Here is a 17,941-nt window from a genome sequence, read left to right as displayed (position 1 = left end):
TCTAGCGGAAAACACCGAACTCCTATCTTTGAAGTCCGTGAATGCCGCAGTGATCGATCGAGGTCGGTTACCTGACCATGTTTCCCCACTGGGGTTTCTATGTACTCTATGAAACACTATTCCTCTCACAATTTTCTCGGGCAATTTGAATTCGTACCTTCAAACATCCCGTACTGTTTTCTCACAGTCCTCGTTTGGGTTCTCAGGAACACCAAGGAACACTAAATTATTCCTACGAGATCGTGCTTCGTTATCAACTAAACGATCCTCTAGATTAGAAACAATACGAGTGTTATACTCCGCCTGAGCTTTCATACGGACATGGACGATGCCAAGACATTTTTAGGGCGTCCAGAGTCTGAAGTTACACGATATCTGGCGCTACACGATATCTTCCATCGCCAAATTGACAATGACAATTATTGAATTGTCTGCAGATATGATTATGGTAAAGATGGTTAAAACACCTCAATGCAGTTTTGATGTTGTGCAGCCGTTCATGTCATCTCCGAACACCCTGGATGTGCTCCGCCATGCTGCTTGCCATCATTGTTTCAATCAGGTCCCAACAGGAATGGAAAGTGAGGACCGAAAGAAGTGTGGGAAGTTGGCATAACATGTATCGCATTTATTTGGCTATACAGGATATTTCCTATCGGCAAATGACAATTGTTGATCCACCAAGCCCACGATGCTCCTGGTAACAACAAGTCCAAACAGGGTCCAACGGTTCTCATCAACGTTCACCTAATTGCCAAGCTGGAATCACTTTTCGACTAATTACCAAGGACCAATATTTGACCATAATCAAATAGATGACCCTTACAAATTGTAATGACATGACGTTGCTTTATTCCCAGTCCTGAATAGCCTTTATCATAGTAATGATACACGTCCACACCACGCCCTGTGTTTTTTAAACACTTTTTTAAATCTCACATTCCAGATAACCAACTTTTGTTGCTACTTCTGATTGCAGTTCTTCCTTCACAGCGCTTATTTTAGTATCAATTATTTTTCCGAATTCGTTTTTTAGCGTTTCCATCGAACTGTCGATCTTTCGTTCTAACGTAATAGTGTGTATCTTAGGCTATTGAGTGGGTTTATCGCCATTTCGCCTACAATCATTTTGCCTACAGCCATTTCGCCTGGAGTCATTTCGCCTACAGCCATTTCGCCTATTTCCAATTTCGCCTACTTGCCATTTCGCCTACCTGCCATTTCGCCTACCCACCATTTCGCCTACTCGCCATTTCGCCTACTGCCATTTCGCCTACATACAGAAAATGCCATTTCACATAATTCTGAATATATTTGTTTTAAATCCTCCATATTGATACCAGTATAAGTAAAAAATACATGTTATCAGGTCTTAAACCTACTGTTGCAGAGGATTTGCAAATCCACCACATTTATTTGGTATCTGTCAAAAATATATGTTTGGCCCTATGTAGGCCTGTTGCAGAGGATTGTATCCCATTTCCCTTTTAGAGTCCCAATCATCATACACTAATTTGTTGTTGTTGAAGCTCTAATTTGGTTACTAGATTAATTACTGGATTATTTGGATCACTATAAAGTGTGTCACACAACATAAGCAAACTAATTAAGCATATAAAAGGATTCACAGACAATAGGAAACTGAAGAAAATGGCTTCGGTGGTAGAAATACTTGTAAGGGGGGGATTTAAAGAGAGCTTCATTGGTCACATGTATCTGGCAGATATGAGTACAGTCACTATACCACAGGTGGGGCTAATGACTACAAACGTATGGATTATCAAAAAATAGGTTGACAAATAGTGCATAATGTTCCATAATTCATAGTATTGTAGTCAATAGCGCCGCCTGATGTATAGTGACCGTACTCCTATCTGCCAGCTAAATATTCGCCTCAAACCACCTCTATTCAATACAAATATCCAGAAAGTCCTACTTTCCTTCAAATTCATAAAAAAACAAAAATAGCAGTAAAAGTAGACGAAATGGCTAGTAGGCGAAAAGGCAAATAGGCGAAATGGCTTGTAGGCGAATTGACAAGTAGGCGAAATGGCTAGTAGGCGAAATGGGTAATAGGCGAAATGGTTATAGGCGAAATGGCGATACACCATTGAGTGTGGACGGCGAGCAGGGTGCTGCTGTGGCGTAATTCTGAGCTAGAAACAATGGCGGACACGGTGACCGCTACTTGCGAGCACTGTTACGCTCCAACTCTATAATAGTGCCAACTCTGATGGACATGATTCCAACTTTAATATGCCAACTCCAATGGAGATAGATAAGTACTCAGCCGCAAGATATCTCTACCCGGTGAACGGTTTGTTCCAACTCTAATATGGCAACTATACGAGAGTTTGCAATCAGTCTGAATGATTTAAAAACGCCTAAGTAAGGCAGGATGATCGTTCGTCTTCTTATCCGCAAGGACGCAAAGATCTCCCATGGTCCATTCAGCTGACTTCCTGAACATCCTGAAGATATTGGGCACAAAAAGAGCAACAATTTGATTGTAGCAATTGGTATTTTGGTGTTTAATGAATGCGGTTTGTAAAATGACGGCACAGGCATTTGACATGCCTCTGCGTCGGCTGTATGATTTTCATGTTAATTTTTTCAGTGTAGAAAAAGTACATGGTGTCCTCCAAAGATTGTTTGACCGCCCTGCATCAGGACTTGTCCCTACTTATTCATGTTTATTGACATTTGCTCATCATCTTTAGATATAGGTTATTGTGACAGATATTAGTAAGGATAAAACAATCGTAGATCAAGGATATCTCAGTTGACAATTGGCATTGAGATCCAAGATCTTAGGTCCGACTATCCGTGACTAGTCAGATGATCGAGTCGTGGGGACACCCATTACCACTAATATTACCAAATGAGGCAGGTTTTGCATTTCTAAACCTCTTAGACAAAAAGAGGCCTAACTTTGGACAGAAATAAGTAATTAAGGTCTATTTGCACTTTAATTTGGCAAGCTAGCTTGTGGAAAAGGCACGACATCATTTTGTGTCTCAAGGAGTTGGCTAACAAATTAGACCCTTATTAGTCTTTTTCGAACAAAGCTATTGCCTAAAGTGTCTCGAAATGCAAAATTCGCCTCTTTTGGTGCTTTGACTGACGTAAAATGAATCCGTACAAATACATTAAAAAGCAAGAAAACCAAGTATAAAAACATTAAGATCACTTACTATGTATTTTCTAATAGATACAGATAGTACAATTACTGACTACGATATATTTTCCTCAGAAAAATCTCTGGAATGATAGCCTTTGAACGAAATTAAAGGTTCTCATCAAAATTATCATAAAGTGTATAATCATGGTTCATGTCATGTTTAATTATATGTTTAGTTGACTATTTACTAAACAAAACTAGACCTTTGTTCACGGTAAAGTAAAGTGAAGCTACACATGTTACGGTTGTTATTAACTATATCAGATAGGAGCACTTCCACTCATCAAATTCTCTAGCTGATGTTGAGTTCATTAGAAAAAAAAATCACCGTCTTCCGGAAAAGCTGTTGAAGGTCGAAATTTGGCAAGCCAAATGTTAAGAAGCTTGTCTTTGAAGCGTTTTCGAGAATCCTCTGCTGTCATTCCCCCCTGGAATGCGTCAAAATCGTCCATCAGTTCTTCATTCAAAACGTAATGCCCATTGACCTTTTCCAGTGTGATTCCTCTCGTCTGTGCATCTCTGGCCCACAGCACGCTCGCACCCGTTATGCCAAAGAGCCAGTGATTTTCTGGGACAGCATCCCATTCCGTTAAATTTTCACCCCTTTCCGCTCTTACAGCCTGTCTTATTTCATCATCATCCAAAGGCCATTCAGCATCCAGAGGTAAAGTATCTCATGGGTCATCGGGTCCTTCATGGGGTTTTCCCATCGACACTGTTTGGGACTGCAAGTCTACGGAACCACGCACATTATCTGAGGTATTTTCGGTACTCTCAAGAACACTTTCGTTTGTAAATGCATCATTTGGGTCCCAGTGTGCAGCACCGATACTGGGACTGTCTGCCTGATGCTGGGCTTCTTCAAGGTTCGTGTAATGTAGTTCAAAGAGTTGTTCTAGTAGGAGTTTTGGGCACTGAGTGGTTTCAGCAGAAGGGTGGATGGTAACAGGACGATCAGATACGCTCGAAATTACCCCAATTTGCATTTTCAACATCTCTGAAGCAGCGCGCAGAACTAAGTGGTCTCCCCATGTACCTTGGTGGCTCATTCGACTCAGGTACTCCTCCCAACTGTTGTCACCACTCACAAACGAGAATAATTCGGTGCCATCTGACATTCTTGGGTTGCGTCGTAAAAACTCTACGATGTTTAGTCTTAGCGTTCTCGGGTTAAAATCGTTTATGCCGACACGTTCCAACTGGTCGACGAGAGCTGCGAACATGCAGTTCCCTTCGCCTTCAATTTCTCGTCTAACCTGTAGACCATGGTTGGTGATGGTTGCGAAGAATCGCTCTTGCATGCTATTTCTTGACTGGTGTTCCCAATCTTGAACATTCAATTGCTTGGTTGAGTTCAATGAATTCCAACATTGCCTCCACAGATGAGAAAGACGCTGTATTCTTTAAATACTCCTCGAATAGATATTCCTCTGTTGTCCTTGCAGTTCTCGGTCGGCGTTTCGCTTCTTCTTCACGCGTCATAGACGTGATAACCGAAGAAAGTATAAGGAATAATCGCAATATCTTGACTCGCACGTGTATCGAAACTGTATACAAAGTTCCGCTTTCAAAGTTGGCATCTTCGAGTCGGAACAAACCGTTCACCGGGTAGAGACATCTTGCGGCTGAGTACTTATCTATCTCCATTGGAGTTGGCATATTAAAGTTGGAATCATGTCCATCAGAGTTGGCACTATTATAGAGTTGGAGCGTAACAAGCACTACCCCAAACATGAGCGAAATAAATCCGTTTTAGAAGTAGGTTCGATCAATACTCGGCAAACCTTGTTAATTTCAGATTCCTAGATGCGACAGACCATGGTAAAACCTAGAGAGATTTTGTTTAAACTGCTATTTATGGCCTTACACTTTTTGTACTGTGATACACAACGCAAGTCTCAATGATTTTTCATGGTCCAACGCGCGTGTTGTTCATTACCATGTGCGAATCGTATTTATCAAAAGTAACAGACTCCAGAAACTTTCTAATTAACCCTTTCATGTCGCATGCCATGTTACTGTGACTTGGCCCTTGGGCAAGGCATTTAACCTCCTCCAGTGGCAGAAATCGTCATATTTGACCCAATATGCAAGGCCTAAAGGTGGTGTATCATTTCGATTTTGAAATAAAACTCTTTTCCTAATTGCAATTGGTCCTTTTTTTATAGGGTATACTACCAGAGGCCTACAAGTACTGTGTCGGCAGTTTTGAAAGCAAAACAAGATGGATCTTTCAAAGCAAAACTTCGCTTGCAGCTTTCAACTGAAAAGAAAGCAGATACATATTGTTGGAGTCATTTGGAGAGGCGATCATATGCAGATACCGGATTCGAAGTACTTTTCCTTGACACACAGGCACACAGGCACAATGGCAGTGAGGGGCTAACTTGTTTTCGCCTGATGTGAAACTGGTGCATTCAGGTATCGTGCAGAGTAAACTTTCTGCATTGTAATTAATACGTGTAATTAATTATCAATTAGTAAATTGTTTGCTTATATTATTTTCTCCATCTCTCCATACAGTAAAACTCTCAATACAACGGACTCTGTCTGCCACTCAATGCAACGTGGAATAGAGAGATAGACGGGACTCCACTGTATTTATTGTGAGCTTCACCGCTAGTTGCGAAGATTTTCTAAGTCCACGCACCAATGTCCGAGTCTATTTATGTCAATGAACCAGCGAGCGCACATTGCCGGAGTTTTCCCAGAGCATACGAGAAGTGATGACGTCAATAAATTCACGTGCATTCGGTCAGTGATAAAATTAGAACATAAACAAAGCGCTGATTGGTCAAAGGAAAAAGCAAGTGTGCGAAACCCGCGGCCCGGGTGATGGTCTTGTTTAACCAAAACGTTACCAAAACAGAATAAATTGAAAATGAAATTGAAGTTGCATACACGAATATCTCTATACATTCATCAAAGAAGTACATTGTACTTGTTGCGCACGTATTGACTGTTTGCATCAAGGCATGTATGCGACTTTTCCGAAACATTTCCATGACGGACACAGCCCTGATAGAAGATTAGGAGAACTCATGGACATTGCAGCCGACCCAAATAACGTTTCGCATTGCTTTTTACATCGGGATTTTCTGATATAGGCAATAGTCTCTACTAACGATATTGAGCAAATTATGCTAATGATCTCAAGGACAGCGTTATCACGGCAACGCCTGTGAAAACAGAGTTCTTTTCCTGGTTTGTTGCCACATGTGCCTTGTCCACGAGCATATTATTCGCTCATTTGCTCCAGGCTTGAATATATGACATGACATCATTCTTGATTTATAAGTAAACAAACTAATCTGGTAGTTCATAATGCACCAACTGTGAAATTAGTGTGAATAATAGCAAGAATTCATGAAGACTGGTCTTAATGAATTCTTGATAATAGTGAAACGAACCACTGATAATGTGTTCCAGCTAAGAAAACGTGGTAGAAAATACCCATTGAAATGTCTAATGATCTCTGATAATACGTTTGATTGAAAGTTAATTTTGTGATAGATCCAAAAAGGTTGTTTACCTTTAGACCAAGTTTTCAACGACCTCACCGGTTGCCCTTCCTCAGGTCTTCTGCTGAATAGTTGAACTACATGTACTCAGTAGCTCCCAGTGGTAGCAAAGATGACAGCACTGCACTGGAAAAGTCTTGCAGTTACTTCGTACTATTCAGCAGAAGAGGAAGCTTGTAAGTTAGTTCCCCGATATTGAGCAGTATTATCAGCTCAGCCAAACCTCCTACTCTCAATATCAGTAAGGAGGAAGCGTCAAAATTGGAAACCTTGGCCAAGGAAGAGGACATTCTCATCATACCTGCGGACAAGGGAGATCCACAGTGGTTCTAGACAAGGAAGAGTATACTCGCAAAGTAGGGGAGATGTTGTCAGATGACAGAACCTATCTCAAGCTGAAAAAAATATTCCACAGCCCGGTACAAGACCAAATTGGTGGCGATGCTTACCAAGCTGCGTAAAGAGGAGAAAATCTCAGAGTCGCAGAAGAGATACCTGTACCCCACGTCAGAAACCATACCCAGATTATACCGCACACCGAAGATTCACAAGCCTAGTACCAACTCCAACTCCGGCCTATAGTTGACTACACAGGTTCGATTGGCTACAACTTGTCATGCAGCCCGGCGGACCTCTTGGCTCCCATCACTGGTAAAACCATACACCATGTAGAGAACTCGAAAGCACTCGTCAACCTATACATGGAACACTTAAAGCAAACAGCCATCGCCATAGCCCTGATTCAGTGCAAGCCAAGAGTTTGGAAAAAGGAACGTTGATGATGTGCTGGCAGTCATCCGCATAGGCACTGTCCAGGCTCTCAACGTTCACCTGAACACAATTGACGAGACGGGTAACATCAAGTTCACTAAAGAAGAAATGGAAGACCGCAGCATCCCATTCCTGGGCTCGCGGGTCGTCGGGAAACAAGATGGTACTTTAAAGACAGTAGTGTATAGAAAAAAGACTCACACGAACCAGTATTTAAACTTCGATTCCCACCACCCAGTAGCACACGAACTAGGCATGGTCAGAACTTTATTTGGCAGAGTCAATACTGTGGTTAAGGAAGATCAAGACAAAGAGGATGAAAGAATAACCGTCCGTGACGCGCTCAGCAAATGTGGATATCCCAATTGGACCATCAAAGCAACAGACAGAAGGATAGACCTCAAGGCCGCCCAGGGCTCTACTAAAACTAAAAAGCTCAAGGATTCCCAGGAGAAGAGCAGGAGAATGGTTTTTGTACCCTACATTTAGGGTATGGCAGAAAGGCTGGCCAGAAAACTGAAAGCTTATAACATCTCTACGGCATTCAGACCACCAAAACCATCAGAAACATTCTAGTACATCCCAAAGATAAAATTGGGAGGGATGACACCAGAGGTTGTGTTTACCGCATAGACTGTGCTAACTGTAAGAGTGCGTACATCGGTGAAACGGCCAGGAAGTTCGGAACTTAACTAAAAGAGCACCAAACAGACGTTGCTGCCCACAGTAGGAAAGTCAGTACCCGAGCAACACGTGCTTCTACTTCAGGTGACCACCACAAGTCGGCAATCACAGACCATAGGGTTGAAAATAACCATGTTCCCAATTGGCAAGATGCAAAAATCGGCTAAGGAGGACAAACTGAGACGACGGCAGATACGCGAGACCCTAGCCATTAGGCGTAACTCGGCTTCAATGAACAGAGACGATTGGACATACCACCTCTCACACGTCTATGACAGCCTCGTGAATCCCAGGATCCACACGGGGAACCAGGGCGGGGCCCCAGAAGAAGAAGTAGCAGCACGAACTTTTCCAGTGCAGTGCCATTTTTGCTACCACTGGGAACTACTGAGTAGTTCAACGACTCGGCAGAAGACCTGAGGAAGGTAACCGGTGAGGTTGTTGAAAACTTCATTTCACAGTCGGTCAATAGGTAAATGTACTACAGGAGTAGTAAAATGACCAGTAGTTTTACTAATTATATTAAAGAGTGTGACATTACGGTAAAAAGTGACTTGAGAACGCCTGAGCCCGCTCTTTAAAATGACTTGTTCGTTCTTTATGTCAGGCGTGACCCTTGAAAGGTGACAACATACTGAACCCTGCATGATACCCAAGTAACACTGCATAACCATTATGTATGGTTTTGTCGTTAAGCCAACGCGTCAGCTTATATGTGATATCAGGGAAAGATAGGTTGTGTATTTACCTTCATAACATTTTCAATACAGATGATAGGTCAGTTATCGCATGCTAGATGTAGATATTTGCTTGAAGTCGGACACTACGGAATCTTTCAATGTAAAACTCTTTGCCGTGCGTCTGAAAGCAGTTCAAAACGTCACGTCGGAGGTAAATGGCAGGTAAATAATTGTTTAGATAATCAAAATACCACATACATGTACAGTCCTGATCATATTAATATCAACACAGTCTTCATCCAATATCACGCAAACTAGTGCGCCAATTCCAATGCGGTTTTAAGGATATTATCAGAAATCTTGTTTTCTATTTATACATTGGCAGGAATGTGATTGCATGAGTCTTTCACTATGTAATCAACCAATTAAAAAACCCATCCAAAAATTTTTTTATTTCACACTTTTTTTTAAATATTTTTTGCTGGAACGATATAGTACACTAAATTCTAATAATACTAACAAAAATTATCAAAATCGAACTAGTAAAAATGCAGATAGAGACATTTAACTTTTTGTTAGATTAAGAGTTTCACTGCCAAAAGCATGTTTTTCTCGTAAAAACATGCCACGTGGCAGTGAATGCGCTGTTGAAAAATAACTATATCTTCATTATTACTAGTTCGATTTTGATGATTTTTTGTATTCTTAGAATTTTGTTTTCATCATTGTAGCGAAAAATATTTCCAAAAAAGTTTGAACTAAAAAAGTATTTTTGTAAGGGTTTTTTTAATGGCCGATTACATAATGACGCACTCATGCATTTAGATTTTTGTCGTGATGTGTAATTAGAAAACAAAATTGCGGACAATATCCTGAAAACCGTATTGGAATTAGTGTAATAGTTTGGGAGATATTGCTGATATTAATATGATCAGGACTGGTACGTTGCTGTGTTTGATGTGAAGTACATGCAGTCGTCCCAGTGTATCCCGAAAACCAACAAAATCATGCATGATATATTGTTATATTGCCAAAAATATTTTTTTTAAAGATTTAGACGCCCAGTATGTAGCAGTACGTTGATGTTCAGGGAATGTACATAAGGCTACATACAATATTTTTTTCTCGCAAAATTGCTTCGTATTGTACGGGCTGCAATCGGGCAATGTTTTCATGACGAGGCCATTTGGGCTTACCGGACTTTGCGCAAAGAAAGCAACGAGCGCAATGGGGGAGCGACCATTATTTTTGACCCCGCCACTATGTCTTCCTAAAGTTAACTTGGGGCTAACACGGCTACAGAATAGCCGTACCTCCATATTGTGGATGGTGTTATGCTTGGTCATGGGTTCGATTCTTGGAATTAACTCCTCAATTACCTAAGCCATGAGTTTGAATCATTATATTTACACCTCAATGTGATGGTGTAGTGCGTTGGTCATAGATAAAATTCTTCCAATGAACCAGCCAAAATTGATCTTCCCAACTACTCTAATGTCACAAGCTCCCTTTAGATGCCGATGATTTGCACTGGTAGCGCCCTCTATGACCATAAGGACAAATATATGCTCGGTTAGATGCTGGCGCCACCTATCCATCACCATGAACTTGCCCAAACTCATATCCCAAACTAACCTTATGTGACAAGATAAGTCCCTTTAATTGCCAGTGATTCACCCGTAAATAAAATGTGTTTTCCATCGCTTCGCCTGCTGGTCCATTTTATAAAACCTTATGTGTAACCTTATGTGTACTGGAGTTCTATGTCATGGCGTGTATGTGCTAGAGTTATGTGTGCTAGCTTGATCGACTCCAGCTTGCGTTTGGCCTACTTTTGCAATGTTAACTCCCCACGTAACCACGATCCTGGGATGACCAGGCTGAGTATTGTATATAAAAAATACACATGGAGACCGTTGCGCTCGTTGCGTTGCGTTGCGTTGCTTTCTTTGCCCAAAGTCCTGTAAGCCTCGATAGGGCTCCCTACTATCTCGAAGTTACATCGACAGGTATCCCATCCCTCCACAGTGGAGTGTTGCGTAGCACATCGAGCCCATGTAGATGAGCTACATGTATCTCACAGTACATCGGTACATGCATTGGTATACGTATGGCAAGCCAAAGCGGAATTTATTCAAGACTTTAGAATTACCATTCAAGAAGTTAAATATAAGTTCAAGAAGGAAATATATGTTCAAGACTAAAATATGTTCAACCTTGAATCAAATGTTTTCAACCTTGAATAAAATATGTTCAACCTTGAATAAAATATGTTCAACCTTGAATAAAATATGTTCAACCTTGAATAAAATATGTCCAACCTTGAACAAAATATATTCAACCTTGAACAAAATATATTCAAGACTCACGTGACCATATTCAAGACGCACGTGACCACAAAATTGATGACGTAGAGCGTAGAATCTGTGGTACTTCTGATGCGTTCTGTTTCACGACATGATCGATTGCCTGTATAGCCTAAACACTCAAACATGTCAAAAGACAACGAGAATCCGATACAGTGGTGTCGGCCTTAAGAATGAAAGGTGAGAGGCATTGCGCATTTTGAACCTATAATTTGCCTGATATGTCTGTGAAACATGTATCGACTCTGACATTCACTCGGCATCCATGTCATGATGTGTAGGATTACAGTACATGTCAGGTGTAGGCGGCTAGGTACGTGTACAACCATGTGTCAAAACCTCGTGCGAACAATTCGAGCTCCGAAACGCAACACAAGTACCATGGGTTCGGGAAAGTCCGGACGCGGGTTCGGGAAAGTCCGGACGCGGGTTCGGGAAAGTCCGTAAAGCATCAAAACATGAGCAACTACGTCATCAATTTTGTGGTCACGTGCGTCTTGAATATGGTCACGTGAGTCTTGAATATATTTTGTTCAAGGTTGAATATATTTTGTTCAAGGTTGGACATATTTTATTCAAGGTTGAACATATTTTATTCAAGGTTGCACATATTTTATTCAAGGTTGAAAACATTTGATTCAAGGTTGAACATATTTTAGTCTTGAACATATATTTCCTTCTTGAACTTATATTTAACTTCTTGAATGGTAATTCTAAAGTCTTGAATAAATTCCGCTTTGGCTTGCCATATACATTGTGTATACGTAACGCTCAGTACCACTCAATAATGCACATTACCTTACGTTTCCCAATTTGACCCCGTACCTCCTGCCCCATGTCACTGATCATTCGGATAATAGGTTTGTAATATCAGTCGTCTGCCTGGCTTCTCCTGGGTTTTCTTCCCTAAAGTACATGAAATCACGGATTACAGAAGCCAGACGAGCTGTTTCAATGTCCACGTGATGATGAGTCTTAATGTTGTTTGCGGTTATGTGATGTACAGAGCGTGGACACGTGATATTGGCTAAGAAACGGCTATGTGTCATAGGATGTAAACCTAACACTCTACGAGCTGCCTTCCGCCAGACAGTTTAAAAGGTTTCAATCGTCCTGTCATTCAAGTCCCATTGTCCAAACAAAGCACTACAAGAGTCCTTGAGGCGCTCTAGAAGTACGTCAATATACAGTGTGTCCCAGAAAGTTTGTCGAGTTAAATTGGCATTTATGCCGCACCATCCGTCTGAAGAGGGTCAATATGAATTACTTCATAGATAAAACACCGTGACCGGAGTCCACAGCAGGACAATGACCCGCTCACCTTCGACCGGGCCTTGCGTCAGGGCCTCGTAACTTCATAACTTTCGGCCAAACAATGTGTCCATAGCAGTGAACCGCAAGGGATGCGTTACGTCAGGTAGTTCCGCGTGGGCGGTAATTGTATGCCTAGGAAAGACCCTATTACGCCGCGGATGACAAGTTACCTGTAGACCTTATATTAACCCTATAGTTGCGATGTACTGCCACTTTTATCAAATTTAATTCGACAAACTTTCTGGGACACACTGTATTTTGAAAACAGAGCCGGAGACAGTCTATACCCCCTTGCTTCACACTGTTTGTCACTGTGAAGAAATCCGAGTTATACTCGAGCCACCTTATTGGCATTTTCTGTTTGATGTACAGCAAGGCTATAACCCTGGGTGACCTTCCTTTTTATCAGAAGACGGAAGAGCGTCAAACAGCATCGCATACACCTGAGACCCACCATTGAGATAATATTTGACTGTTTTATTACCAACATATGTGCAACTGGTGGCGGTGGTGGAAACACCTTTGTTATAACCAAACTGCATGTCGGAGGACTGAAGTTGTTCCTTAGCTTTAGAAAGAATAACGGTTTCTAAAAGCTTGGAAATGGGGCTGGGCTGTTGAGTGCAATGGCCCTGTAATTTGAGGAATCTTTTAGAGATTTCTTGGCATTTTTAGGAATAGGAATTAGTGTACTAATTAGCATGTCGGGTGGAATGTGTCTGTGCCGTATGAAAGTAGTGAACAGAAGGGATAACAAAGTATGCAACATTAGGGTGCCATTCTTTAGATGACTGGTTGAGAGCCCGAGCAAACCGTCATTCATGTTAAAATTTAGTAACCATACGCAGATAGCAATCTCGTCCACAGTTGTAAAATGTTGCTGATTACATGAACTATTAGCACATGAACATTCGGATGAAATAAGGCAGTCTGTGTCATGGAGAGTAGTAGTCATTATATGTCTATCAAGTTATACGGAGTTGTATATTTCCTGGCAAAATGGTCCCCAATAGCAGCTTTACTGATGTTTGGAAGTTTCTGAGATGATTTATTCATTTTTCGGACCTTTTTTGTTGGCTTTGTGCTTTTCTGAATTATTCTTTGCTTGCTTGAATGCTAAATGATATTGCGCACGCGTCCGACGCCTGATTTCGGCAACGACCCCTCCCATTGGTTTTAAATAAGTTGTGCCAGAAAATAGTTTTACGTTTATACTCTGCCAAATCTTCATTCCATCCAGGAATACAACCGTCTATAGTTTTGGCAGAAGATTTCGGCAGGTTGCGCTGACCTGCCTGAATACAAGCAAGTAAAATATTGTCATATAGCTCATTGATGGAATGATCATGGTTCGTGCAACGCAGAGTTGTGCACGTAAGATCAGCAGGCAACTGAATTGCAGTGAGCAGATTGTCGAGACTGTTCTTGTATTTTAACAAGTCATTCTCGTTAGCCTTATACCAATTAACTTTGGTTTCCTCAGGTTGCCGTAATTCTGCCTGTCTCGCACCATCAATCTCGTCTTGCCGATCTATGTCTATGTTAAGTGTGACCGACACTGGATAGTGATCAGATATATTATTTCCATGTGCAGCGACACATAGCGATCATTTGGCCGTTACTTGTCACAACGCTCTAACATGGCTTTTGAGGCCAGCCAAATCATTTTAAATTTGAGCACATTTCCTATACATTTGATGTACACAGATAAAGACCGCACATACATGTATATACATGGACATAAATTAATTCTTTTTATACCTTTTTTCCTGTGACATCCGATATTATCGATAACCAAGGTTTTACATGGATCTTTGATTGTTTAACGAATGGATGATAAAGACAAGCAGGGAGCGCAATGACTACTGGAAAAACGTTGCGATGTTGTTGCTAAGCATATCAACTTCTTTTCCTAAGGATCTTTATGCTCCCATTTCAAAAGTTACACTTTTGGAGATTTTTTCGGCATAAAAAACTTGTGGAGATGTTCGTCAGACAATTACGCCGAAAGTTCGACTTGTCAAATGAGGAGAAGTGCGATTTGTGCAATCCTTTGTTCATATCTCTGTTTACATTGGAGACAGTTCTTCCATATCGACATCACTGCCATCAATCGAGGAAGCTTTGCCTTTATTTGCAGAAAACATGGGAGATGTTGATGGTGGCTGGGCATGGCTCGTCCTCATTGGGTGCACCGTCATGAACACCATCATGGCAGGGACAGATAAGTGCTTCGGCTTGATTTATCTTGAGATGCTGGAGGTGTTCGATGACAAAGCCGCCACCACTGCATGGGTGACCGCACTGGCCATTACAATTCGCTCGGTGTTGGGTAAGTCGCATACTAAAAAATTACCTCACTGCGGTGGTGATACAAATTATATCATCATGGTTACGGGCCAGAATATATTTGTCGGAAACGTTTATCAAAATAATGTTAAAGGGGACAGATACATTCGTATCAAGTCCTTTCGCTCCTTAATTCCACCAGTCACCTCTGGGGGCGAGAGGAGTTCAGTCGAACACCGGTTAATTATATTGTTGAATTGACCATATGTGTGACCATAACACAGACACCCTTTAACTCACAACGTATGGGTTTTTAAACGTAAATAAAACTGTAAAAATCATTTACATACAGTTTGTGCAATAAAAAGAAAGAAATTGTTTTGCACGGTGAAGTCGCAAATGCGATGAGATGACCGAAGAATGAAAATGAAGATGATGATGATTATAATGAATATGATGGTGATACTGTTACTTTAAATAACGAATTCATGCAATAATCCATTTTTTAGGACCAGTGGTGAGTCTCCTCTGTTCTCGCTTTGGGTGCCGTGCGGTAGCCATCGCCGGGGGCCTCATCACCAGCACTGGTATGATTCTCAGCGCATTCCGATTCAGCCTAGCTTACATGTTTTTCACCTTTGGAATCTGCACCGGTAAATATCTATCATTTGCTTGATTAACAGGATTGCAAGTTGTTTCTTCTTATTCCTCTTTTATACCCGTAACTGCAAATTAGGCATTCCAAATGCAGACATGATATTGAAGGATATCAATCCCCTCTGCTAGTATTGGAGTCGAGGGGGTTCGCCCATCAATTTGCGACAACTTGCCTATTTCGAATTTGCGGCAACTCGGGGATCCATGCATGACAGGCTATTACTACATTTCTGGTGCCAATTTTTGGATTTCATGCAGAAGTGAGATTTCTATTGTCACAAGTTTTTTGACACCCAGTTACTGATAGAATTTAACGATCGATTTCAGGTGTTGGCACTGCCCTTTTGCAGACAGCAATCTTCATCAACATTGCTCAGCACTTCAAAAAGAAGGTCACGCTTGCTCTGTGCATCAACAATGGAGGAGGGGGAATCGGTGCTATGATCGCGCCGCCTGTCTTCATTCTTTTCCTTGATAAGTATGGATTCAGTGGTACGATGCTTTTATTTGGCGGCATCATGGCGCATCTCATCCCTGCAGGCGCCCTCTCTCGATCACAGACAATAACAAATGTCTTGAGAGATGACATAATTGCTGATGTAACCGTGGAAGGTGAACGTGATGATGATGGTGCAGCAAAAAAGGATGCAAGCGTAAAATTATTATTTGACCAGACCATCTCACATCCAACCAAACAGTCTGCGTTAATCGACAATTTAACGGCCTCGGCAATTTACGTGGGAGTGGAAAGAAGTTGGACAATTGCTAATAACGAAGACATCGGTAATGAAAGTGGACCTTTGAAAAAAGCACCCTATTCCCAACCAGAGGGAAAATATAGGTGGAGAAGTTCCTGCTGTGCAGGTATTTCGGACCATCTTGCACTATTAAAGCAACCTGGGTATGTTATGCGAAGTTCGGCGGGCATTATGATCGGAGTTGCTTTTTATATACCACATATATTTCTGCCTGCCTTGGCCGAGGAACGAGCAGTATCTGAATCTGACATTGGCATTCTTCTAACTGTGCTGGGATCCGTTGATTTGGTTGTTAATATACCGACAGCTCTATTGCTTGATAGAAAGACGTTCCGCCCTTTCAGGCAACACGTGTGGGGAGCCTGCACAGTTATTTGGTCCACGCTGGTCGTGCTTCTTCAGTTCACTGGGACCTCTATTGAACTGTCAACAGTAGCTGTTCTGTTCACGGTTTTCATGTCCATTTATAAATCACTCGCCATTTGTGTCATTGGGGATGTTGTTGGAAAAGAACGACAACCTGCGGCCATTGGTTTATTTCTACTTTTCAGTGGAATTTCAACCACAGCAACACCATTTATAATAGGTAAGAGCAAATAATGGGCTTTTTAGGAGATCAAAATGGTCAAAAACGGAGGCCAGCAAAGGAAGTTTTTATAAAATGTAGGTTCGACTGAGGAGCAAAATCGTGACTAGTTAAGTAATTGTACATGTACAATACTTACTATAACATAAACGGTACCAACTAAACTGCCAAACTCCTAGTATTGATTCCTGGAGCCTTTCGATGCGAACTAGGTTGTATTCGCAACTTTCTGTCTTCGCAACTTTTCTGACTTTTCAACACCCTGTCCAATGAATATAATATATACATGTACTCACCATGTACTAGCATACGCGACAGTTATGATTTCTAAGAAATGCTGCCTCCTTATATTTTTAGGAACGATGAAGGATCTCACTGGTTCTTATGATACAGCATTCTACCTTGGAGCAACTGGGATTGTTGGGGGACTCTTACATTTCGTTCAGTACTTCTGTCTGCCTATTACAACGAAAGAAGACGAAAACGAACATCGTAAGTCCGAGGACTGGACTAAATAGAGAATCAAAGCTTTACGTCTGGAAAACACTATATATTTAGAGTCGACAAGAAAAAGGATGTCACTCTAGGATAGACAACCTAAAAGCTTTAATGCAGACTATAGACGAGAAAACAAATCCGTGATAAATGTAATTTTTCACTTCCAGCGGAAAAAATCTTATCTAAATTAATGCTTGACGTTTTTGCTATTGGTGTACCGTCGGTGTACATCAGTGAATGTATGTCCGTGGCATATCATGATATCTTACAATTCTCACTTCTAGAAAAGGAAAATTATTGTTAATGCCAGTAACTTTATTTTGAAAGTCGGCTTTTTGTGAAAAATATATATTCACTCAAAAATTATAAGAATCACGGAAAGAGTAAGAAATTTAAAAAAGTTGACCTCAGCGCGATTCGACCGGGGACGCTGGCGTGAAAGGCCCGCGGTTTTACCATTTGGTCACGCACCTGTATCAAAGTTTTAAGCCGTTTTCCCTTTAAAATGGTACTATCTGCTCATAACTTTTTTCGAGACGTACCAAGGGAGGAACGCTTTCACAGCCAAATAGACCATCCTAGCTTATCAAACCATGAAATTTTCGTTGTACGTTCACTGTGGACTACCGGACGAGG

General features: G+C 41.3%; 2 protein-coding genes across 2 annotated transcripts; one reads left to right on the top strand and one right to left on the bottom strand.

Moving 5' to 3' along the window:
- Window positions 1–3,855: 3,855 nt before the first annotated feature.
- Window positions 3,856–4,482, bottom strand: LOC135489526 (OTU domain-containing protein DDB_G0284757-like). Its single transcript, XM_064774912.1, has one exon. It carries the CDS (start codon window positions 4,480–4,482, stop codon window positions 3,856–3,858), a length of 627 nt encoding a protein of 208 aa, XP_064630982.1.
- A 10,180-nt stretch (window positions 4,483–14,662) lies between these two features.
- Window positions 14,663–17,609, top strand: LOC135489525 (monocarboxylate transporter 12-like). Its single transcript, XM_064774911.1, has 5 exons — window positions 14,663–14,849; window positions 15,316–15,459; window positions 15,791–16,246; window positions 17,165–17,299; window positions 17,590–17,609. Exons 1-5 carry the CDS (start codon window positions 14,663–14,665, stop codon window positions 17,607–17,609), a joined length of 942 nt encoding a protein of 313 aa, XP_064630981.1.
- Window positions 17,610–17,941: the final 332 nt, after the last annotated feature.

Source organism: Lineus longissimus, chromosome 6, assembly GCF_910592395.1.
Source record: "Lineus longissimus chromosome 6, tnLinLong1.2, whole genome shotgun sequence".
NCBI classification, from domain to species: domain Eukaryota; kingdom Metazoa; phylum Nemertea; class Pilidiophora; order Heteronemertea; family Lineidae; genus Lineus; species Lineus longissimus.
The sequence above is the reverse complement of the archived record's forward strand: the minus strand, read 5'-3'. Positions and strand labels throughout refer to the sequence as shown.